This window comes from Triturus cristatus, chromosome 10 (genome assembly GCF_964204655.1).
Source record: "Triturus cristatus chromosome 10, aTriCri1.1, whole genome shotgun sequence".
Lineage (NCBI taxonomy): Eukaryota > Metazoa > Chordata > Amphibia > Caudata > Salamandridae > Triturus > Triturus cristatus.
In genome coordinates, this window is record NC_140593.1 from 986,428,377 (window position 1) to 986,452,736 (window position 24,360).

The 24,360-nt window shown below is 45.6% G+C and overlaps 1 protein-coding gene across 4 annotated transcripts in view; it reads left to right on the plus strand.

The window, feature by feature from the left end:
* MPRIP (myosin phosphatase Rho interacting protein) overlaps positions 1-24,360 on the plus strand; it is a 753,461-nt gene that overhangs the window by 355,019 nt on the left and 374,082 nt on the right. For 3 of the 4 annotated variants that reach the window (XM_085628921.1, XM_085628923.1, XM_085628922.1), the window contains exon 7: positions 1,869-2,373. In XM_085628921.1, the coding sequence (XP_085485047.1) occupies positions 1,869-2,373 (505 nt within the window). The remainder of the gene's footprint in view (positions 1-1,868; positions 2,374-24,360) is intronic. The other variant, XM_085628924.1, reaches the window with a different exon arrangement.

The following is a 24,360-nucleotide window of genomic DNA, read 5'->3' on the forward strand; positions in this document are numbered from 1 at the left end:
AGTCCTGTCACTCTGCTCTGTGTCATGCGCCAACAATCTTTCACAGTTGTTGAAACTCTCCCCCTTGAGCTGTTGAGCAGCACAAACTGCCAACCTGGCCTCTCTGACGTTGTGGCAGGTCTGCATTTTCTTCCCATCTTTCTGACCTGGTGCTTCATCCCACATTACATTTTTCAGGCAGGTGAACTTGTGCCTGTCCCAGGAGACCCAAGACTACCCCTCAGGCGGTGATAGAGTCCCTGGCAAATAAGCAGAGAGAAACATCTTGCCTGCAGCTTAAGGTACTATGGCCATTGTATAGCAGTTTTTGCATAGTTATTTTACTTTTTCAAGCACACTCTTTTATTTGATTGTCCTCTTTAGGAAACCGTTGTTAAGCTGGTTTCCTGTGGCAAAGGTCTCAGTGCCTGATTATGAGTCTGGTCGCCGCACCGATTGTCAGACTGCCCCATTATAAGTTAGGCGGTCGGACTGCCATTGCACCGCTGCAAACACCAGGGATCAGAGCTCCCTGTCGGTGGTGTGGCGGTCTTGAGGGCGCAATATGCTTGGCGGGACCGCCACAGGCCCGCCAAGCATATAACGACTTTCCTAACTGCCAGCGGTCTTATGATGGTTCTTTATTCATTAGACACTGCTGGTGGTGAGGAAAGAAAGGGTGCTGGTAAACTGGTTTTTGTGATGAATACCTTCCTCAACATTGTAAAATGGATTACGGTGCTCAGCATTTCACAAAGAAGTGCTTATGATACAGATGTGACAAATGACAAAGGCAGCAATACAGTTAAGGAGATAATAAACCTAAGGGGTTCAAAACAGGTTTGCTATGAAGACAAAACTTAGATGAGCAAAATTCCATGAAGGGAAAATCTGATGTAGATATCAAACATTGTAGCAATAACGTATTGTAACGCTCAGTGGAGAAAGTCTGCTTTGGAAACGGAGAAAAATCAAATCAAAGAAAGAACACTGGATTTGATTCTCAAAAACGGCCACAAGAGTGTAGCAGTATATTCGATTTTGGCAGGGAGAGAAAGCAATGCCCCTAGCAACTCGTGTAGGAGAGTAATTACTTTCTATGGAAAAGAGATATATATATATTTTTTATTTTTTATTTTTATTTATTTATTTCAAGATACATTTTATTAGGGTTTTATGAGTAAAGTACAGGTACAGTAAAGATATAAAGAGGAAAGAAAAACAAGTTCCCGTGGGGGTATCATAAAAGGCAGTTCAAATCAATACTATAGTTTTCGGTAGGAACAAATGTGTGTACTGTAGATAGGTTGTGTAGACAGTATGTTGTCAAGATGTGGATTTTTAGTGATGTTTGTATGGAGGATTACAAGGAACTAACTGTTAGGTGGCCGTCAGAAGTAGGTTACCCCTGCTGATCATATGCTCTGTGATGGGAAGGAGAGGAAAGGATAGAGAGAAGATTGACCAGGCAAGAGGAGATTGGGAGGGAGGGGGAGGGGACGGATGTTTAGGGGTGGTGGAGTGTCCGGGAGGGAGGGGGATGTGGGTAGGGAGTGTGTGGAGGGAAAGAAGGAAGTGGCAGATATTATGGGTGTGTATTCCGAATAAAGGTGTCTCTCGTTGATTCTCACCAACACTCATCTTCGGTCAAGTTTGCTCAGTGAGTCCATCTGGCTTGTCTCTTTAAATTAGTACACCAGTTGCTCTTCATGGGGTTAAGAAAAGGCCTACCAAACTACATTTTCAAAATTAACAATATGGAATGGTGATACAGCCTGTGCCAAGGTTTTTTTTTAAATGACACCTCTCATTAAAGTCCCTCCCAAGTGTCAGGGACAAATGTGAAGTAATTTGTGAATTATTTTTTTCTTTCTCTGTCTGTCTCTTAGAAGAGAGCGCAATGAATGATGACAGACCTGACTGTGGTCGAAAAACTCGAGTTGAGAGTGGGTATTTTTCACTTGAGAAGACAAAGCCAGAGGGAAAGTCAGAAGATCCGCCGTCTCCGACCTCCGCATCCCCTTCCAGCCCCAGCGGACCAGGCAACAGGTACAGTTACCCTGAACCTCTGTCCCCGGAATACAGCGACCCGTTTCCTCCCCCAGGTACTCAATTCTACAGACGACCGACTATCAGCTCTTCCCTGAGCTCGCTGGACTCAGAGCTCAGCAGCACAACACAGACCAGCGGTGATGGGAGAGAGGCCGAGAGACCCGGACGCTCCGTTTCTTTCAGAGCCGGCAGGCAATATGCCACGCTGGCTGACATCCCCAGAGCAAGAAGGATCAGTCATCGCGAAGCCTTCCAGGTGGAAAGGAAACGTCTGGAGCAGAAGACCCGAGCACGCAGCCCTGGAAGGGAAGAGGTGGAACGCCTATTTGGTCAGCAAAGAAGGTAAGAATCTCTCCAAGCAAACTATTTATTAATGCTTTCTTTTATCACCAAATGTAGCCTGGTGTGCAGTCAATATTACAAAGTTGGTTAGCCATCCCAACACCAAACAAATTAATAGTTGTCAAATTGCTACTATTGGAAATTGATCTTTAAGTTGCATGGGTGCCCAGAAGTCCATTTGGGATCACAATCTGTCTCACTTAGCTCAATATATATTTTCCCTTATTCATTTAGTCACTGTTATTTTTAATGTCTTTGAACAATTTTTACAGCTCCATGGAAGAGCTTCATTCTAGCGAAGGAAGCTTTAATTCAAATTGCTTTTTCTCTCGCTAGCTTGGGTTGATTATGGAGTATCTCATTTGTCTAGTTGGCTCAGCAGAGGTCTGTGTGTGTGGTAAAATCCACCTTCTGAGTTGCAATCTTTTCCTTTTCCCACATATCATTTAATTATTTGTATACTATCAAAACCAGCAACATAGAAACCCAAAAATAATTACACGTTTTTCAGATATTGATGGAAGTTTAAAAACGGATAGTTTTGAAGGAAAAAAACATCAATACTCTTTGTTAGGAGACGGGGATGGGGGAGGAGTTGTGTAAATGGTCAAATACGTGTGAAAAAGGGGGCACTAAATCGCTTTTTTAACTGTATAATGAACTAAAAAGGAGGTGGGGAGAGAAGGTGAACACAAGGGTCTCCACCCATTCAGAAGAACAGAGATGGGAGGGAAGGAAAGACAATTAAAAAACGAGACTATATTCACCCAAAAACAATTAAAACATTTTATTTCATCACTGCTTTCAATTCATATTACCAAGAACCAAATTTCTGTGTAATATACGTTTATGACTGGGGAAGTTAACACTTTTAAATACTGAATTCTGTCTCCAGAGTGCTACGTTCAATGAACGGGGAAAATAAAAAATAACCCCCTTCCCCCTCTGCACAGCCTTTTCTGTTTTTTGTCTTGCTGTGGGGTTGTGGTAGAGTTAATGTACCCTAGGGAGTCACATGATGGAGGCTGCCCACTGGTCTTGTATACCTCCAGGTGGGTGTGGCTACAATGCACTCTACTCGGCAGGCATTTGCTTGGGCTCTCTATCAAGAAATGTGTAATTTGGTAGAAAGGTTTTCAGTAAAAGATTTGCTTGAAATGAGACAGCCGGCTGTAATCTTCTCCCCTTCATTCTCCTTACTTTGCATTCTCTTAATTTGGCAATTGGAAAGAGAGTGATCTAGGACTCAGCCCGATTAAAGTACGTACATTATGATTTGGTCCTGGTTGCCAGAGGTCATTGCCTATTATCAACGCCTACCATACACTCCCATCATCAGCCTGGTTGGCCCAGCTGATTCGCTCGTGAAGGGTTCTGCCATGGATGAGAAGTCTGTCAAGGGGTGAGGGTGGGGTGGGGTGGTGCAGGGATGTATACATGGGACTACCCATGCATGTGAAGTCTGTCAGGGGTGAGGGTGGAGTGTGGTGGTGCAGGGATGTGTACATGGGACTACCCATACATGTGAAGTCTGTCAGGGGTGAGGGTGGAGTGGGGTGGTGCAGGGATGTGTTCACGGGACTACCCATGCATGTGAAGTCTGTCAGGGGTGAGGGTGGGGTGGGGTGGTGCAGGGATGTGTACATGGGACTGCCCATGCATGTGAAGTCTGTCAGGGGTGAGGGTGGAGTGGGGTGGTGCAGGGATGTATACATGGGAATACCCATGCATGTTGCAGGCTGCACACTCCTGTGGGTGTTATGACCTTGCCCATCATGGTAGTGCTGTCTTTCTTGTTGTTTGGTTATTTGCAGAAAGGCTAAAAGAACCTAAGTCAGGGATAAGGTATCGTATCTCTTTTCGGGGTGCTTTCGAGTTCAGTACGTTGGTCCATTAGAGTATTCAAATCAAATTAAAATGTGGTAGTAAAGTGGTGAATGTGGTGGTGTACACCCCCCTGTGCCAGCCTTTAGGTTGGAGGTGCGAAATGAAGGTCTTTGCTGTAGTTCTGCACTTCCTTGAAGTTAGTAGACTGACCATTGTTTTTATCCCAAATCCTATCAACTAGGCCACGTTCTGGCTGATTGCTTCAGCCAGACAAATCCTCGTGACTAGTAGTCACGTGATCAGATTTCAGTCTGGCATGTTCTCCATGTCAGTGTGGTGTTGGCAATTTAGCTCTTTTTTTATAAACCCCTAAAGAAATAACGTTTGCACTGTTCACCTCTGCAGTGTTTCATTCGTCTTCGAGCTTTCTTTACTCGCTATAGTTAACTCATTATCACCGCAGGCCGCTCGGTGCAAGATCGTCCTTTAATCAAAGTTGTTTTAAGTAAATCCTGCTCTGTCACCCTGCGCCTGCTGTTCAGAAGGATTCACTTCTTTCGCAGTTCTGAGCAAGAGAACCACGTTGCGTTTTTCATCTGTCTGCCGAACCACAGAAGATGTTGTCTTATGGCACCGCAAGACACCTCCAGGGCTCACATTTATTAGGTCTTGCCTGGCGAACGCAGCGCAAAAGCGCTGTTGCCAGCGAGATCTATTGTTGCTGACTTGCCTCGGAAGTGGGACAGGAGATGGACATGCGCAGGGCGAAAGGCAATTGGAGCCTGTGAACGCGCACGTACAGCCACGCGGTGTACACATCTCCTGTCCCCCTTCCGTCCACGCAAGCCAGCTGCATGCAGTAACTGCGCCAACAAACACACACGCACCAGCCGCCCCCAGCCAGTGCATGCGTACTCGATCACTCAACAACAAACACACGCACCAGCCCTCACGGTACAACTGAGCCCCACTCACCGGGCTCTTTTGTGGCTGCTACAGGCTCGGTCTCAGGACTCCCCTGGTCTCATCTCGCCCGCCTCGCATGACCTGGCACACGCGGGGCTTCCCTCACTCATGGGAGCCCCGCACTTGCATTGGCGGCCTCAGCCACCACTTCTGACCCAGGGCTTCTCCTTACTTCTGCCGCCACCGCGGGGCTCTCCCTCAGGCATGGGAGCCCCACGTCACCACTTCTCCTCTCGGCCAGCCACTCCGTGGGCTCGGGCTTCCCGTGGAAGGCGGAAATCCTGCCCCACGATAGGCATGACGCTGCCTGACTTCCGGTTTTCGCACCGAATTGGGCCGGCGGCGGTGATACCTTCACTCCGGGCATAATGAGGGTAGGCTTTATGAAAAATATAAAGCGGTTGTCTTATCAGAGCCCTTCCCTCGTGTGAACTCATCCCTTTTTTGGGACGTATGCCAGCTCTGGCTCTCCCAGTACCTGGATCTGTCCTCTGACTTTGCTGGGGGAGCCGGGGGTCACCTCGGGCACGTTAAGGTAGTTCACCCTGAACCTCTCAGTGCGCTTTTCTCAAATTGGGCAGAATATGATTTCAGCTCCCTTGAAGTGGCGGACTCGGCTAAGCACGCTCCTTTGTAAGCAAGCTACAGGCGCAGTGATGGACTCCGGGAGCAGATTTCTCTCCTTTCCAACTTGCACAAATGCCCTCTATCAAAAAACCCTGCGCAATGCGGGTCGTTACCTATACCGTCGTGCACTGCTTCATGCCCTGCGTTTTGTCTATTCGGCGCCTGTGCCATCTCTACCACTGTGCCCTGGTGCATGGGCTCCCACACAATAATTACATGCGGCCCGTTACGCTGTGTGCCCTGCGTCATCCCCGTGCAATGCACTGTGCCTGCTCTGTGCCCCATTTCTGCCTGCTCTGTGCGCTGCTCTATGCGCCCCACTTGCTGCCCTCCCCCATACACTAGCACTTGCTCTACTTGTGCCTCGTGCGCCTTTAGTGCCCCGAACTGCCCGTGCCTCCGGTACCCTCTCTGCGCCTTGGAGCTGCAGCAGGCACGACTGGCCTGGGCTCTAGGGGGCACAGGCAGATGGTGACTTTTCACTGCTGATTGCAGGTGATGTGGTTACTGGGGCGCGTGGGTGGGTTCACTGTGTTATGCAGATCTCTGCTCAACACTTCTTACACCGATGTAGGGGGTTGTAAGCTCAGCGCTATACAGATGCTTAAAGCGGGCGTGCATGTGTTGCCTCACCTTATCCAGACATGCGCGCCCGACAGTGAAATTTTTTTTTGTACAGGACCTGCGACGGGAAACACGCCTCCAGTTCTTAGGAAATGCTATTTTTTTATTATAAATATCATTTAACTAATGTTATACCAATACCCCCCCCCCCCGACCCCGTCTCATCTGTAAATATGATTTTCCGTTTTATTCTCCGCTATGGGGATTTTGGCGCGTTCCTTTACAAGTTGTCGGCCTGTAATCCACACCGTGGGTTACAAGCAGAATTTGTGAACATCTCTTACTGTTAATTTTTTTACTTTTAAAGTGGTAGTACGTGTGCACTCGTGCCTAAACGTAAGAGTTAATATGTATGTAGTAAAGTTTTATATAGCTTTAGTGTGTGCGTGCTATATATATGTTTTGTGGGTGGGCTGTGTGCTTGTATAATTTGAATATGTGTGTGTTTTTAGCGTATGTCTGCACGGTATGCATGTTGTGTGCGTATTCACTAGACGTGAGCTTCTATTCATGTGCGTTGTCTGCTTTATTTGTGTGTGCGCATACGTTTGCTATTGTCTCGCAGCTACGCAAGTTTAAGCTATTGGTATTGTAAATGGCTATGCCTTTTTATATTTTTAAAACCAAAATAAAAGGCATAGCCATTTACAGTGCCAATAGCTCAAACTCGCGTAACTGCGAGACCTATTGCATTGTAAATGCTTGTTATAAAAAAGCGAATCATTAACGACAGATTCTTTGATGCTTTGAGCATTTTAAAGGAACACCATTTACTGGGTAAAGGGCTCCTCCTGGTAGTCATCTTTGGTACAGCACGTCAAGCAGGTAAATAATGAAAACACTCTAATATACAAATAGCATACCTCCTCCCCCCTTGCCCTGTGCTGTATATTACATTAAATAATGCACACTCGTTGGGTTGTCAGTGCAGTGCATGTAACGGTTTCCTTAAAAATCCCCTAATATGGAATACCGGAGCCGGAGAAATCACAATAGAGACAGCATTGTTAAGCGAGCACTTTTTCACACGGAGGTTTGCTTGTTCTGGAATTGTAGGAAAGGTCACAAAGCCTGTTCTGAAATCTCCATTGTCGACTAATTTAAAAAAGGCTGAGAAAACTCCAGGCCTGGTTGGCCCGTTTTGGGCTTTGATCCAACTGCCCCGAGCTCTCTAGTGCCGGATTACACCAGACGCCTTGTTTATGTAACTGGGCACTCTTGGCACGGTTCCAGTTTGTGATTAGGAGGCAGTGCAGTCTAAAGTTGGGGAATCTTTATTTTGTCACAGCCCTGTAACCCAGTGTTTTTAACTTCATAGCCCTCTTCTGCAAACTCTTCTATTTGGCACCCTGCCATCTGTTGCAGATAGTCTATTGAGCTGCAGGAGGAGATGGCGCAAAACGAATTTATCAATTGCAGCTTTTCTTATCTTACAGTGTGTGAAGAAGGGGTAGGATGCTTTCCTGTTTTGTCCTTTTTTGTGGCACGTGCAACTCTTGCATGACAGTTATAATGGAGCATGCAAATTCATGTGTGGGTTGTCAGTGCCAGGTTTTCAGCTGAGCTTAGGGTTCTTAAAGCATTTTGTATGGTTTGAGCTTATCCTGTCACTTAGCCATACAAGATTGGTATGCACTGGTAGAAAGACTGCAGTGAGTTTCTAGCTATTTCTTGTTCATTCATATAGGAAAAATGTAATTCCCACCCCCACCCTCATCCACCTGCAAGATCCCAGAAGGCAGCTCAGCAGAGGCTCAGTGCAGGTGATTGCATGGACATGTAAGGCCTCCACGAATTCTCAGCAGTTAAGGAAAGAGTCTTCACAGGTGCATGGCAGAGTTAGAGTATTGAAGACTCTCCTCTCGTAAATGTCAAAATGTGTTTTAATTATGGGCTTATACTATTAGGTGCAGTAAAATAAAGACCGGATCTATTAATGTTGGGCTGAACGATGTAAGGACAAGAAACACAGTAAGTAGTGCACCCCTCTCTGCCTGTCTCAGTCTTTGTTAATAAGTACTTGCAAACTAGTCCCACACCAGTTTAAAACCATCTTTCCTGGCTGTAATCTCAACTACAAAAACTTCAAAATTTTCAAAGCTGCATAACAATCAAAAATATATGAACCCCCCCCCACCCCCTTTTTGGTTGAAAACTAAGAAAAAATAGATACTTGACTGCTCTCATGTTTTTTAAAGGCGCTACCTAATACCGAGCTGTGATTTCTGGCTTCAGTTTATAACTCTTCTTTTATGAAATGTTCTAATTGTACACAGAAACAACAAACCATTATAGTATCGGATTCAAGATTGTGATAGAAGGCTTTAAGTTTTCTTGTTGTACAATTAAATTATCATATGAGCAAAGTGGTTGTCATGAGTCCTCATTCACGTTGTTGATAGAAATAGAGGTCTGCCCCACCTAGACCAAACAGATACTCCAGCATTTGATAATCTACTCCCAGTCAGCCCCGTCGACCCAGCTTCATTTCATAACTTGAATGCTTTAGTGATTCTTCAAAACTCATTATGGGTTTGCAAGTTATTATGGCAACCCCCTGAAAAGATTGGCCAGCAAGTATAGGGGGAAGGGTCGCTGCCGTCATTCACAAAATAGCAGCATGTGCAACCTTCATCCACCCCTAACACAATTCAATGTGTCATAGAAACTGAACTTTTGGTGCCGTTATCGCCTCTATCTACCACCTAACTGATCTCTGAAAAACTAATTGTATTCAAAGACAAAATAAATAACCCCACAATTACTTGAGCATTATTTTTCACTGGCTAAAGACTTTAGATAGTCATACTGCATACTTGATTCTGTATGAAAACTTGGAAAATAATCAGTGTCACAAAAAACTGCAGCCGTGTCTGAGTGGTTCGGAACATGTTTTCATTAGGCTAGTAACTGTTAGCACGATTTTCTGGATAAGAACTACTGTTATAGTCATAGGATGGAGGAAGAAGCAGAGATCCATTCTGCTTCCTGTCAAAGGTAGATAATCAAAGGGAGATTGGATCACTTGTACCTGTAATACAGGGTCGGGTGTAATAACCAATTAAAAAACCCTAATTCACGTACAGGAGTGGTAGAGCGGTATAGCTTGATTCTCCGCTTCTCTTAGAACCTGAAAGCACCATCATTGGGTCTTTTTTGACTATATGCTTTCCTCCACCTGGAGGTAGACCAACTGGTAGTAGCAATAGTGATCAGTGATGGTGTGAACTAGAGTGAAGTGAGTTCAAATTCCTACCCGCTCCTTCCCCAACAGACTTTATTCGGTAGGAGAGGCGGCAAGGTTAAAAAAGATACGGCGGTGCACTTATAGAAATGTTACTGTTCTACAGCACCTTGTTGTCCATGTGAAAGGTCGACATGTTTCAGCCCTTTTCTCGCCCAGAGGGGTCGGGGAGCTTTCTTCAGGACCTATATAGAGTGTCAAGATGCTAATTGTAAGCACCGTGTTAGGGTAGGTAAATAACTCACCCTTCTTCTTTGTAACAGGTCAATTGTACCTATAACTGGGATAAGAAAAAGATTATAATAATTTCAATTACATATGTTAAATGTGCAGTTGGTGGAGTATATATTTGTGTGACTCCAGGTGAAACATAAATATCATCATAAATTGCAGTGATGAAAATATGGTTATACAATGGCAGAAAAAGCAGAAGAATGGCAGTAATGTATATTCTTCCATTTATACTGTTGATAAAGTATCTCCTGAAATTCTCATGGATAGCTATGTGTCTATCTGTAAATAAAGATTTGTATGTGCGTTGTGACCTCTTTATCCTAGCTGCGAGCGGAGAGGTTTGCATAAGGTTTAGAAGCAAGGAGTAGGATGTGCCTCGCTCAATCCCCGTATGCCTATGAGAGCGCCGTTAGAACTACGTGGCTTATCGCGCTCTGTCATGAATGTTAAGGAAGGCGGATGCTCATTCCTAATTCGCATCACAAATGTGTTATTAACGTGGTATTATGTGCCTCGCTCAATCCCCGTATGCTTATGAGAGCGCTGTTAGAATTTAGTGGCTTAGCACGCTCTGTCATGAATGCTATTGAAGGCGGATGTGCGTTCCTAATTTGCACCACAAATGTGTTATTAACGTGGTGGTGAAGGACTTATTTCAAAGTGTGAGCACGTCTGTCTGTGTCTCAATTAAATATAGGCACTATTCATACTGAAAGTTTGAAAGAGGCACAATGGTGTTGAGCACATATTTGTAAAAAGCAGTAGCCAGCTGGTGGTGTTAGGGTAAAGCAAGACGCCTATGAGTGTTATGCGCTCGTGTACCTTTTCATTCCCGATGTGGGCTTCCTCGGAGGGACCGGTGGGCTCTGTAACCTGCTTGCCGAGGGAAACAAAGGGTTATGTAAAAATGCGACACGAGCGCCAACTACCACGATATGAATGTCGCTCTCAGGGAAGAGCGGTTACCTGAAGTTGCAGGTTATCCAGCTTGTGCTCGCTCCAATTACGGTGCCCCGGTGACGCGGGCCTGTAGCGAGCTGCTTTTCAAAAGCGATGATGAGCATAGTAGAGAGACTGTGTATCTCCTCGTCTTGTGAAAAAATTATTCCAAACAAAAGGTTCAAAGTGAATAATTCAAAAACACTTATCAAAAAGCAATGAAACCATAAATTTATGTAAACAAAAAAGAAAAGGGAAAGGGGAAAAAAGGGGGAGAAAAAAAGAGAAGAAAAAGGACCCTAATAGAAAAACATACAAAATGTATTCAATAAAACAGCTCAGTGTTGTAAGCTGGTACATATAACATAAAAACATATACATAACCAGACAAGTGGCAGACAAGGAGATGGTTACATAACAAAAGGAGTTTACACAATTTACATAAAACTCCAATAGACAGAAAATGTGTCCTCCAATAGTTGCATCCACAATAGCGTCGACGGCGTTTCGACCTGTGGTGTTAATCCATGGTCATCTTCAGGACATAAAATATACTGAGCATCCCAAATGGGCAGTTTATATCAAATTAGATATCGTTTGGAATTCAATTCAGCAACAACAACTTCAAAGGCCAATTAAAATGGCGCTTTCCAAAGGTCACTTCAACACCAGCAGCTTGATAAGCCAGTAAAATTAGTGACAATTTTAAGGGATCAAGGGAACGATTAAATCATCCTCGACAATTCCCGTACTGAATTAGAGCGGGACTCAAACACCGCACAACAAATCAGGTAACCAGTAGCTCCTCGTCTTGTGGGCACATAAAGTTAAAAAATAATATATTAGCTGTTTAACTACAATGTTTATGGATAATTACAAAAAGTCAATTCTGGAACCAGTGGGGGAATCAGGATGGTGATGTTGTTAAAAATCACCCAAATACGAAAAAAGAGACAACAGACTAGGTCATGTTCCCTGGAAGGACCATTCTTCATATACTGGAAAAAAAAAAAGAGACATGTCAGTTAAGCCTCAAATTTGCGGGGCTATAACAATATAGAAAATCTGGAATTAGGTGATATGTGTCAATGTATGCGTACTAGGCCAAATCACAGTCACATTTGTCCATGTTAGGCTGCTTTATCTACCCGACCTCAGGGGTGTTAGCAGATTGGTTTTAAGGCTGGATATCCACAGAGTGAGGTATATTCCTTGTGTGGGTACACGGCGACCGTTTGGGGATCGGCATCCTAGGAAAAGGCGAGTTAAAGTGCCTCACGCAGACTCCATGTTCTGTATTAAAAATGGGGCACTTTCAACATCCAAGAGACTCTCCTGTTTACTGATTACCTTACCGTGAGTTGATTCATTGGAATGTATCTTATTCTAATGGCCCACTTGTATTACTGTTAGAGTGTATGCCAAGTCCTGTTATATGCGTCTTAAGGTGGTACACCCACCATTGTTCTTTCTCGTACAGGACCTGTTCTGCATTGTGATTCTTACTCATCAATGTTTCAAGGATTACCCATCTGAGCTTGTCGATGGTGTGATTCAAATCAATGAAATGGGTGCTCATTTTAGTCATAGCTTTTTGCACTTTACATTGCTTCTGTGTTTTGTAGATCCGCTTTTTGATCTTACGACTTGTCATTCTGATGTACATCAAGTCGCAAGGGCAAGTAATCATGTAGATTACGTGGGTGGTATTGCAATTTGTATGGTATTGTCCAATTCAGAGTTTTTGTAATTTTTTTTTTATTGTATTTATTAGCATTTTCAAATACTTACATAACATTACAACCAACAAAACAAGCCAGTGATTGTCACATCTTATCAATATTTGTGGTGCTTCAGATGCCATGTATTCGCACACACAGTTAACATTTGGACATGTCAGTTCTACCATGAAATATACACACATTTAAACAGCTGTTTGGGTTCGGGGTTCCTCCAACTGCAATACTTGGCACATATATGTTAAAGCATAAGATTCTCATTTAGTTGCCTCAGAGTACTACGGTCCTAAACGTACCTATATATACCTCTGTCCTCTACACCAGGGTATTGCAATAGTAGCCTACCTCCCAGGTTACCGCTATACATCAACTCCTTGTATCCCAGGATTTACATACCTAAGGCATCACCAACTTCAGCCTCCCCCTGCCGTGCCTGAGCCCACTGCATAAACGGTTCCCAAATGTCACGAGGACGGGAGGTCGGTGGCATCAACTCCCAAAACGTGTTCAGTTGTGAGTGACCATAAGCTACATCCGCCAGCCAACCCTTTACCGAAGGCACCCTGCCTCTGCCCCAGTATATCACCACCTGCCTTTTAGCGAAAAGGAAAAGCAAAGCATGCAACTTGCGCAATTTAGGTGGAGTATCCTTAACATATCCCAGTATGCCCAGTTCAGGGGATGGAGTATCTGACCGTCCAACAATCTGATTCACCAGTGTAAAAATCTGAGACCAAAAGCCCTCGAGCCTCGGGCACGACCACGCCATGTGTAAAAAAGAGGCGGGTGAGTGCCTGCATCGCCAACATCCATCTTCCTCTCTAAGCCCCATCCTATGCAGACTGATCGGTGTCCTATAAAGTCTGTACAAGTATTTAAAATGTATCAGCCTTAATCTATAGTTTGGGGAAAGTTCCGTAAGTTGCCCGCAACAAAAGTTCCACTGTTCTTCGGTCAGCGGAGAGTGGAGGTCCTCATTCCAGTGTTGGAGGGATTGAGGTCTGACCACTGGCACTGTGTTCTGCATTTGTCTATATATTCTAGTGACTAATCTACGTGGGGACGGGGAGCCTATTAAGTTCTCCAATGCAGGGAGGGTTGGGGGGGGCCAACGGAAAATCTTCGGTAAGCGCGCGGCATGCTGCCCGCAGTCTGTGATACAAAAATAGTTCGGAAAAGGGTACAGTCTGCCCCTCCTCCGCCACCGGAGGGGGCATAAATTCGTTATCAGGAAACAAATCAGCAAATGTGTGAAGGCGCATCTTCCGCACCAAAGTCTTACCAATTCCTCCTTCAATACATGGCAGCAACGGGTTTTGTGCCAATGAAAGAGAGGGGGCATACAGAATCGGGACCCCCGCCCTCCTGCGCAACTCCTCCCATACCCAGCGCAGCATCTCAGCAAAGTCTACATCTCCCCTTGGGCGTCGCACCCTCACACAAATGGCCACTTTCAGCGGGACTGGCGCCACAATATCCTGCTCTACCGCTACATGAGGTTGGAAGGGAGTCGGGTGAACCCAAAAGTGCAAAAATTGAGCCTGTGCTCAGAGTGCATATAGACGCATGTCAGGAGCGCCCAGTCCACCCTGCTTCAAAGGTAGGGTCAGCATGTCCCAGGATGCCCGTGTCTGGCCGCCCGCCCACGCCAATGCAATCAGAAGTGATCGCAGAGATACAAAAAATTGCGATGTTAGTGGAATTGGAATGTTTGTAAATAAATATAAAAATGTGGGCAATATGACCATTTTAACCAAAGCGATCCTTCCCGTGAGCGACAAAGGCAATCTCGCCCATATCTTCACCCTCTCCTCCAGCCACATGACAGCTCTTCCGTAGTTCAAGTTCCAGATCTCTTGAGGGTCTCGGCTCAACCATATTCCCAGATACTTGACCGCCTCCCACCTCAGGGGGTACTCAGAAGAGACCCTCAGGGTGTTATCTGTCAAAGGAAAAATTACCGATTTTGAACAGTTCACGGAGATCCCAGCCAAACCCTCAAATCGGATAAATTCACGCAGCACTGGGTCCAGATTGTCTTCTGGGTTTATAAGATAGAGTGTCACATCGTCAGCATACAGCGATATGAGAAGGCTCCTTGAGCTGAACCCTATACCCCGCGGTGTATGATGCTGCCTGATGCTGCCTGATGCGAGCAGCCAAGGGTTCCATTGCTATTGCAAGCAGCAGCGGGGAAAGGGGGCATCCCTGCCGCGTACCTCGCGAGATAGGAAATGGGTCTGAGACCAGTTCATTCACCCTGACCCGGGCACTGGGCATGGTATACAACAAACGTATCTTTTTAATAAGGAGTGGGCTAAATCCCATCAGACCCAATATAATAAATAAATATGGCCATTCAAGAGTGTCAAAGGCCTTAGTGGCATCTAAAAATATCACTGCGGCCTGAACTTCTGGGTGCAGATAGTGCAAAGTGGAAAAAATCGTACGTATGTTGTGTGACGTTGATCTCCCCGGAATAAACCCCGATTGATCAGGGAGGGCTATCAGAGGTAGCATGGGCTGCACTTGGTTACCTATCAACTTGGCAACATTTTTTACATCCACATTTATCAGAGAGTGAGGTCTGTATGAGTCCATCTCCACCGCCGGGTTGTCGGGTTTCAGCAATGTGATTATCAATGCCTCTCGCATAGTTGCAGGCAATATTCCCTCCCCCAGGGCCTCTTCGTACACCGCCAACAGTCTGGGAGCCAGCTCCTCGACATACGCCTTATAAAAGGCTGTGGTCAGGCCATCTGGGCCAGGAGCTTTGTCTTTATTACTTGTGCAACATCCTCCGCGCTTATCGGAAGATCCTTATATTCCCTGTGGGTGTTATTAAACCAGACCTGCGCAATTGAGTCCAAAAATGACTCCATCCCCTCCGGGCATTTTCCCTGAGTGGCCGTGTAAAGGCTGGAGTAGAAACCAGAGAATGCATTCAGGATTTCACCCTGACCTCTGATTGTGGCGCCCGATGCCGTGTGTAATTCATGAATGTACGTCGTGGATCTTGGTGGTCTTATCATGGTAGCCAACGTGCGACCCGGTCTTTCCCTCTCACCATACCTCCTGGCCTCTGCGTATTTACCCCAAAATTTCACCTCACGCTGTGCTTCTTCAGCGTAATCTAGTAACTTGGCTTTCAGCAGACCGGCTGTATCTGAGTTACCCGCTTCATAGAACTGATTCTCGAGTTCTTTTATGCTAGTCTCCAGGGATAAAAGCGTGCCTCGTATAGCCTTCAACACTCCCGCCTGGCGGGCTATGCATTGGCCTCTAATAACATCTTTAAATGCCTCCCAGAGGGAGGACTCAGTATCCACCAACCCAGTATTCAACTCAAAATAGTCAGTAATATCCTTTCTAATCTCTTCTTTAAAAACCTCATCTAACAGGGCATGCGGTGGGAGGCGCCATGAAAAAGCGCGACGAGGCAAATTTGGGATCAGTAATTTCAGCATGCATGGGGCATGGTCGGACCAGGAACCGGGCATATGTTCCACGTCCGTAGTCCACATGGCTACATCTCGCGACACCAACCAATAATCCAATCGGGACCACGAATTGTGGTGATCCGAAATACAGGTTCCTTCCCTCAGCGCGTCAGGTCTTCCTCTCCATACATCAATCAGTCCTTCATCAGACATTATCGTCTTCAGGGCGGCGCTAGCCATCGGATGTAATGTTCGGGCAGCACCCTTTCTATCAAGTGCATCGTCCAGGACAGCATTGAAGTCGCCCCCCCAGAGAATGGTATTATAGCCAGTCGCCCTAACCATCGCCCAGACCTTGTGAAAGAACTCAGGGGAGTCGACATTTGGGCCGTATACAGCCACAATGACCACCGACACGCCACATAAGAGCCCCTGAACCAAAACCTATCGTTCCTCCAGGTCACCATGTATCAACCGCTCCTTCCAGTCCAGCCCTCGTTTACTCAGCACAGCCACCCCGCGAGCGTAGTTTGAGTATATGGCAGAGTAAACATAACCCCATCGATTATGACGAAGTCGGTGGTACAGGGTGGTGTTCAAATGCGTTTCCTGCAGCAGGCATATTTTAATGTTGTGACGGGCTAAATAAGCATGCACCAGTCTGGACTTCCTGCCATCATTAAGCCCCCGAACATTCCAAGTTAAACAGTTCAGAACATTATCGGACCTGTATGTGTCGCTGTCGGTTGAAAATCAGACACCAATAAAACCAACAAAGGCCTCGTTCTCCAAAAATGACATCAACCACATATCTATTGACACTTATACTGGCAATAAACAACAAAACAGACCCTCCCCTCCTCCCACCACCCACTCCAACCCCCCAATCAGATTGTAGATTACCCATCCCGAAATAGAAAATACACAGCAAAAAAGGGAGCCTTCTCATGGGGGCGTAACTGTGCCAGCGTCTACCCCGTGGTGGACAGGGTGGCCGGAAGATCTGCGGATGACTCAATTCGCCCAGGACCACATTAATTGGAAATAGTAAACTACAACATGGCAGTAGCTCTTGAAGGATAAATGCACAACTACATCAACAAGTCTCTGGCTCCCCGTTAAACAGCATAACATGGTCAGTAGACATTCAATATGATACCCTTATCAGTATTGTCACTTAGCTGACCTCCTGTTGCTTCCGTGCTTTCAGGATGTCTCTTGGGTTTCTTACCACCTACATGCTTGGCGAACTTCAACGCCGACTTGGCATCCGTAAAGAAGTGAGTGGTACCATCAAACGATACCTTGAGTTTAGCCGGATACAACAGAGAATATGGGATCTGCGCTTGTAGAAGAACACGTTTGGCCGGGAGGAATTCTCTTCTCACCGCCTGCACCGCTGGAGTGAAATCCGGGTAGAACGAAATACTGTTTCTTTTATGCGTAATTTTGCCCTTCTCTCTAGCTAGCGCAGGATGAGGTCCCTGTTCTGGTAGTTTAGAAGCTTTACATTGATAGGCCTGGGTGGCGCCCCAACAGGTGGTCTCTGACCCAACGACCTATGCGCTCTCTCCACCACAATAACTGTAGAAAGGTGCGTGTCGAATTTCATGTAGCAAATCCGCCATAAAGGTCTCCATTTTGGATATGGCGGTCATCTCCGGAATTCCCGTTACGCGGAGGTTGTTGCGTCTCGATCTGGCCTCCAAATCGTCATTCTTGGCTCTGATGACCCCCAGTAGTTTGTCCATATGCAATAATTGCTCCTTAGTCTCTACCTGAAATTCATGGAACTCAGTGTGACGATTTTCAAGCGTATCCAGACGTGTCTCATGTGTTGTCACCTGCGACTTGACAGAGTCCAATTGCGACGTCAGGGTATCCAGTTTAGTGTCAATGTTGCGGAGACTAGACCGCATCTCCAGCATAAGGGTCTTCAGATCTTCCCCCTGATCCTCCACGTTGGAGTCCCGTTGGCCCTCCGCCTGTGTCTCGGGTTCTGAGTCCGTATGTCTCATCGCCCGCTTATACTCGAAGGTCAGCTTCGGTTGCTTGGCGTCCTGCTTGCCCATTGTGGCGGCCATGTCGGTCGCGACACAGAAAGTAGCAGTCGGTGCACCCCCGACAAGGGGCTGTGGAAGGCGCACAACAACACAATCTCCGCTCCTCTCCGGTCACTCTTCCACTCCTGCGACTCTATACCTGTGTTCACGTTTCTCCTCCGACGTCCCGTGGTGCATATAGAACTTCTCTTCCTGGGGCTAGAGCACGCCCTCTGTACCTAAACTCCTTGACCGGCAGCCACACACAGAGAGGGCCAGAATTGCACGATGACTTGAGTATCCACAGAGTAACTCGGCGTTACTGGGCCGCAACTACCTCCGCTTCCCTCCTGGGTTCACCACCTGCCGCGGATCAGGCAGAACAAGAGTCACACACACAGTTCAAGCATCAGGGCAAAGGTAGCCAGGCAAAGCCTGCCCTATGTACAACCTCATCTCCGCTTCGTCCCAGGCAGGCAATCCACCATCTGCGCCTCATCAATAGGTGGCAATGGCGGCTCCAGCATCCGACCTCGCCCTGTCACAGCCTGCTCGAGTGCGCTCCAAAAGGCAACAACAGCTACTAGCAGTACAGCCAGCCTCAGCTACTCTCCGTCTCAGACCTTCCACTCTCAAGAGAGGCGAATTGGAATCCAGGCTTAGTCATATCCACTGGAGCTTTCCAGGTAGGAGAGAAAAGTGCCATCAAACTGCACCTGACACACATCCAGGGGGGCGGTTGGTACCCATGTACACAATGGGGATGTGCGCGCCCCCCCCCCTCGACCACCTCAGCGTCCCACAGCAAACTCTACTCTCACTCACTTATCAGCGGTGTCACCGTTCAGCATCCCCGCAGCTCCAGGCACAGTCCCAGGCACCACCGAGTCCGCCTCACAAAATGGCGGCCGTCTGTTCTCCTGCTGCAACCACCGGGCGCCGAGGGTCTCCCAAGGTAGCAATCACAGGCTTCTGGACGGCATAATCATATCAGAGCCTCCACCTCATAGTGCACCAGCGTCGTCACCCCAAAGCCAGCATTTATTTCTCATCTGCGGCACGTCCCGGTTAGAACCCACATCGGGCTCTCAAACAGCTCCGCTCCCGGGTTCACGCAGCCCAAGTCCACAGAGCAGCGGACACGCCGTCCCGCCTCCTCCTTCCAGGCATCGGGCAGGGTCTCCACAGCTTATCCCCACTTGTACTCGGGACTCCACCCGCCGGCCCAGACGGACCACGGGCCGCTGCGGGTAAAGCTTCTCCTCCCAGGCAGAAGGCCCTAGGCAGCGGGGCAGTCACGGACTCTATTTTAGCGCTCGCCACCAGCTCTTCAAGGCAGTCTCCGGCTTCCTCTCGGCGTAAAAGCCGCCAGGCGGGTATCGCAATCGTCCTGATCAGTAGAGCCACGAGCTTTCGCCCACTGTTGCTCCACGCCCTCCGTTATCCCTGCAGTTGGTCTGGACGAACCGTTGACAATCCGAAGTGCAGCATTATTTCAGGATTTTTTTCCGGCCGGCGGAGCACACTCAAGGAGCGGCCATTCCGCTGCTCAGCAGGCCACGCCCTGTCCAATTCAGAGTTGGTGTTAATTGAACGGTCTTTGTAGGTCTGGTTAGTTTGCATACGGAACAAGATCCGCATGGGTAATGACCAGTTATCGGGGTCATGTTCCAGCAATGAGTAATCGTTTCTCTCTTTGGTTGAGGTATTTGCGGTCTCGTGTGTATCAGGATATCCTTAATATTCCTGGTCCTTTCGTTTGCAAATCTTGGTTTGGGTCAGTTTAGGGATCCTGAAGTTAGGAATCTCCAGTTCTTATTCACAATCTTTTTCACTGCGTTTGATGCGACAATGTAGGTTGTTACACAAGTGAGAGTGTCAGAAGTCACCTTGGGTGTAGTCTCAAGAAGTCTCTCTCTAGGTTGGTTCCTTGCTCTTTTCTGACATTTGCGTATTGTTCCTGGAGGGTAATCTCAGTCTTTCAGTTTCTGAGAAAGGTCATTTGCCTGTGATTTATAGTCCTCAAGTCTACTGCAGTTTCTCCTTTTCCGCAGGAATTGGCTATATTGCAGATTCTCAGTGATCGTGGGTGGAATCTGTAATAGGAGAGCAAACTGTTCTTTGACGTGGGTTTATAAAACGTCTTTGTGTTGATGGGGTTATCCTCTGCATAGATCGTGCTATCTAGAAAGTCCAATTTACGGTTATCTGCTGTGTATGTGAACTTTAATGATTCATCCCTGGTGTTGATTCATTCATGGAAGTCTTGTAGGCTGTCTGAGGTGTCGTTGCAGATCATGATGACATTATCTGTGTAGCGTCTCCAGAACAGGATCTCGGGGCTGAACGGATTGTCGTCATTCAAGATGTGGATTTTCTCAAAATTGCTTACATACAATCCTTCCACACTTTGGGCAAATGTACTGCCCATTGAAGTCCCGTGGCATTGTAAGTACAAGATATTATTTTCACAACAATGGGAACACAAGACAGCCAGACACTTTGTGTTAGAATGTTGCCGTATGGCCCTCACGGAAAATTTCTTTGAGTGCAATGGAAAACTGTACTTACAATGACACAGGACTTCAATGGGCAGTACATTTGCATATCAAGATATATGCAGAGGATAACACCATCAACTCTCGCACATCTCAGCCATTTACGTTGTTGAGAACAGTTTGACTATCATGCAAAACCAGTATTTTAGTAATTTTGAATCAATCCCACATGATTACCATAGAACACCACTCAATATACACGTAGTATTATGATTGACATGAGATCCCCCACACCATTTCAATATGGCCGCCACTTTATATGCCCCGTCCACTGTAGTTATTTGGTAAAAATTTACTATATGCAACATCAGAAATTTAAGAGAGCCAATCTCACGTCATTTCTGTAGAACATCATTCCCTGTAAACTGAGTTCCTTTAATAATATGAGATCCCTCTAACCATTTCAAGATGGCCACTACTACTACACATCATTTCCGTAGAACATCATTCACTGTAAGCGAAGCTCCTTTAATAATAGGAGATCCCTCTAACCCTTTCAAAATGGGCGCTACTATGCATCAGGACCACTATGGTCTCACACGCACCAACAACCCTTACTGACGCTGAAATAACTTCCGGGTCACGGACGCAGGTGAGCCTCGTTAACCGGACTCTCTGTATTTAACCAAGCCCCTTTCGACCATGCACTCCATCTGCAGGCAGGCAGGACAAGGGATAGGTTATGGGCTGGAGACCACCCATTGCAATGTGAGTATGACATTGACCGCGGAGAAGAAAGTGACACGTGAGTACGCTACCGGTGAAACTATGGATTTATCACCTCCACTCTTGATTTTTGTATTACAGAAACCGCAATAATCTTGCGGTCCCCATTCCTGACCTAAGCCGCACACTATGGCCTATGAGTAGGGGTAAGAAATACAAATACCTCATGGGAGTGAGAAGTGACAACGCTTTTTATCTGTAACAATGACCGTGTATGTTGCGTGTTCCTGTTTGTGTAGTCTCTTTTTTAATAACGCTTGTTTTTACAGTGTTATCACAAGTGATTTAGGCACTGGGAGCACTCGCGAACGTAGAGCTAGAACAACACCGCATGGCACTGCATGATATGATAATATGCAAAGACCCAGTGTGCATCATATGTGCTGTCCACAAGAAAACATTTATTGTTTGGATAGTACAAGTCCTTGCTCTATATCTTTCTTGTTTCTTCTAGGTTGATGTATAGCTTCCTACTGGGGTGAGCATGATATAGATACCTAGGATCTATTGTATCACAACCATGGATTGAGTAAAATAAGACTTTAGATACCCACCCTAATTCAGGGTCTGGGGAAGCATTTTCTTGGTCCTGAAAAAGCGCTAAGGATCCAGAGCGTGAAACATGTTAACCTGAATAGTGAAACCTTGATAGTTCAGGACATCACACTTACCGAAGGCTCTCTGAATAAAATTTAATTTAATTTCCTTTAGGTAATTTTAGATCACTATCTCCACTTTACATATTATACCCCACATACCTGCATGCACCGTTACGGCTGATACAAGAAAAGATCTCCGACAATGAGCCCTCTCGCAGGGCCCGTGGGGCATTTCAGCGCCGGCCCCTCGAGGAGTAAAAGGCCCAATGATGAAGCATGACACCCACATGGGTGTGTGAGGGCAACACGTCCAAATAAGGCAAATGAGGAAGACCCCCCCCCCCCCCCCCAACCATATATTCCAACCAACCATTTCTTTACGCTTTTTCATAAACCTTTTTCTATACCTTCTCCACTTAGGAACAAGTACCCACATTGATTATACGTATCAATTATAGTGAGGAGCACAGGCACTGGACCTGTATCTGGCTCATAGTCCCCCTATTTGTGATGTAGGAGTAACTGTTAAATACCAAGTAACAATTCAGTTTGTGCTTTGTACATGGTCAGCCTTACATGGTCACTGTTGGATTAACTAACTGCTTAGAAAATTAAATAATATTTAACAGATTAATAATGTGCATATAAATAAAGAAGCAAAATGTAAAATTAGAAGCTAAAAATTAAGTTTGTATCGCCAGGTTGATTCGTTGGAGCAGTGCAAGTGCATCAAACAAGATATAGTATGGATAATGAGTGACCTCAAGTGAATTTAGAAGAGCTCAAAACCTTCCTATTAAAGTAAAACCTTTTTTATATTTGTTTGTGAATGAAATAAAATATCACATCATTTGTATATTTGTTTGATGAATGCTTACTGTTGTATTTTTGTGTGTACTGTTTTGTGGTTCAAATCATTGAAAATGCTTAGGCTGCGGTCCACGGCTTTCAGTAATGACTCAGTGGGGGTCACCGAATTCCAATAATGGTTCATTGAGGGTCCCCAGGTTCTAGCAGGTATTAATTGAGGGTCCACATAAGGAAAAAAGTTTAGAACCACTGCACTAGATCTTTGGGCAGACTTCTCTCACACAAACCACACTACATTAAAAATGTCATGTATGCACCAACAATCTGAGTTCCCTATGGCATACTAGCAAACCCAGTGTTGCAGTCTAAAGCTACCATTACTCAAAAAACTGCAAAAATGATCAGATACAAATACCTTCATGAACAAGTTTAGCCACTACCACCATTCCATCTATCTGCAGCCCAAACGTGATTTTTTTTTCACTAAGCGACATTTAAGAGGTATCTCCAAGCCAGCTGTTACTGAACTGCAGCAGACAAATAAGCCTTTGTTCGGCAGCATTCTCTTTCAAGAGGCTAATAGAATATGAAACAATTGGAGCTGTTAATTGTGAATGCAGAGTAGTAATTGATTTCGGCATTATGTATAGCATCTCCTTTAACAACATCATGCAAAGCTTGTTTATTAGTAAGACATTCTCAGTGCTCCTGGGAAAATAGGCTTTACAAAAGCTCAAATACCAAAGCAATCCTATTTCGAGGCCAAGCAAAAAGTTTACAATGCCCTGCCTCTTGAAAACGTACTTTATTCAAGAAAGATTTAACATCATCTAGTCACACACATACATTTGTAAATGTTTTTTCTTTTTTGTACCACATACTTCTAACTTCTCACAGATTATAGTTTAGCCTGTTGATCTCATTTTATCATCTCTAATAAACGTGTTTTGTCGTTTTCTAAAAAAGGCTGGTTCATTTCTACTTCCATTGTGCAGTAGTCCAAACCCAGATACTTACACTGACAATAAAACTAAACGTGCTGATAAGTGAATGCATATGGAGCATATTAATTTTTTTTTTGCTGTCTCAGTTATGTGACTTACACCACTGTACTTGACCTGCTGCAAGGTCACTGGTAGCATATTATCTTGTGTGCTTCGAATGTATATGTTCTCCAGTCAGTACTGAATAAGACAGGCTCTCTCCCCCAAAAATAAATGTTTGTTACAATAAAAAAAAGTTTGAGAGAATTATTTATCAAATTGTGTTTTTGGGAGGTTATGTTGTAAAGTTTTGTGGCCCTTTGATAGCCCAGTTTCCTGTCGTCGTATCATTATGATAGTGAATATTTTCCCTATTCCATAATTGTGGATTTGCGACGGGTATCTAGAGTTGGGTCAGAGGTCAAGAAAGGAGGGCTTTATTTTTAAGACCTGGTACATTTTGTAGTATATCATCCAAACTATCCTACGTGTAAGAAGTCCCGGTGATGTCAACAAGAGAGGAGTAATGTGGGACCTTTGATTGGTTATGGGGACCTGTCTTTCAGTAAGCTTACTCACGTGGTGTGCTATTTTTGGCAGGCTTTATCTCCTCCATCCTAATATTTTAT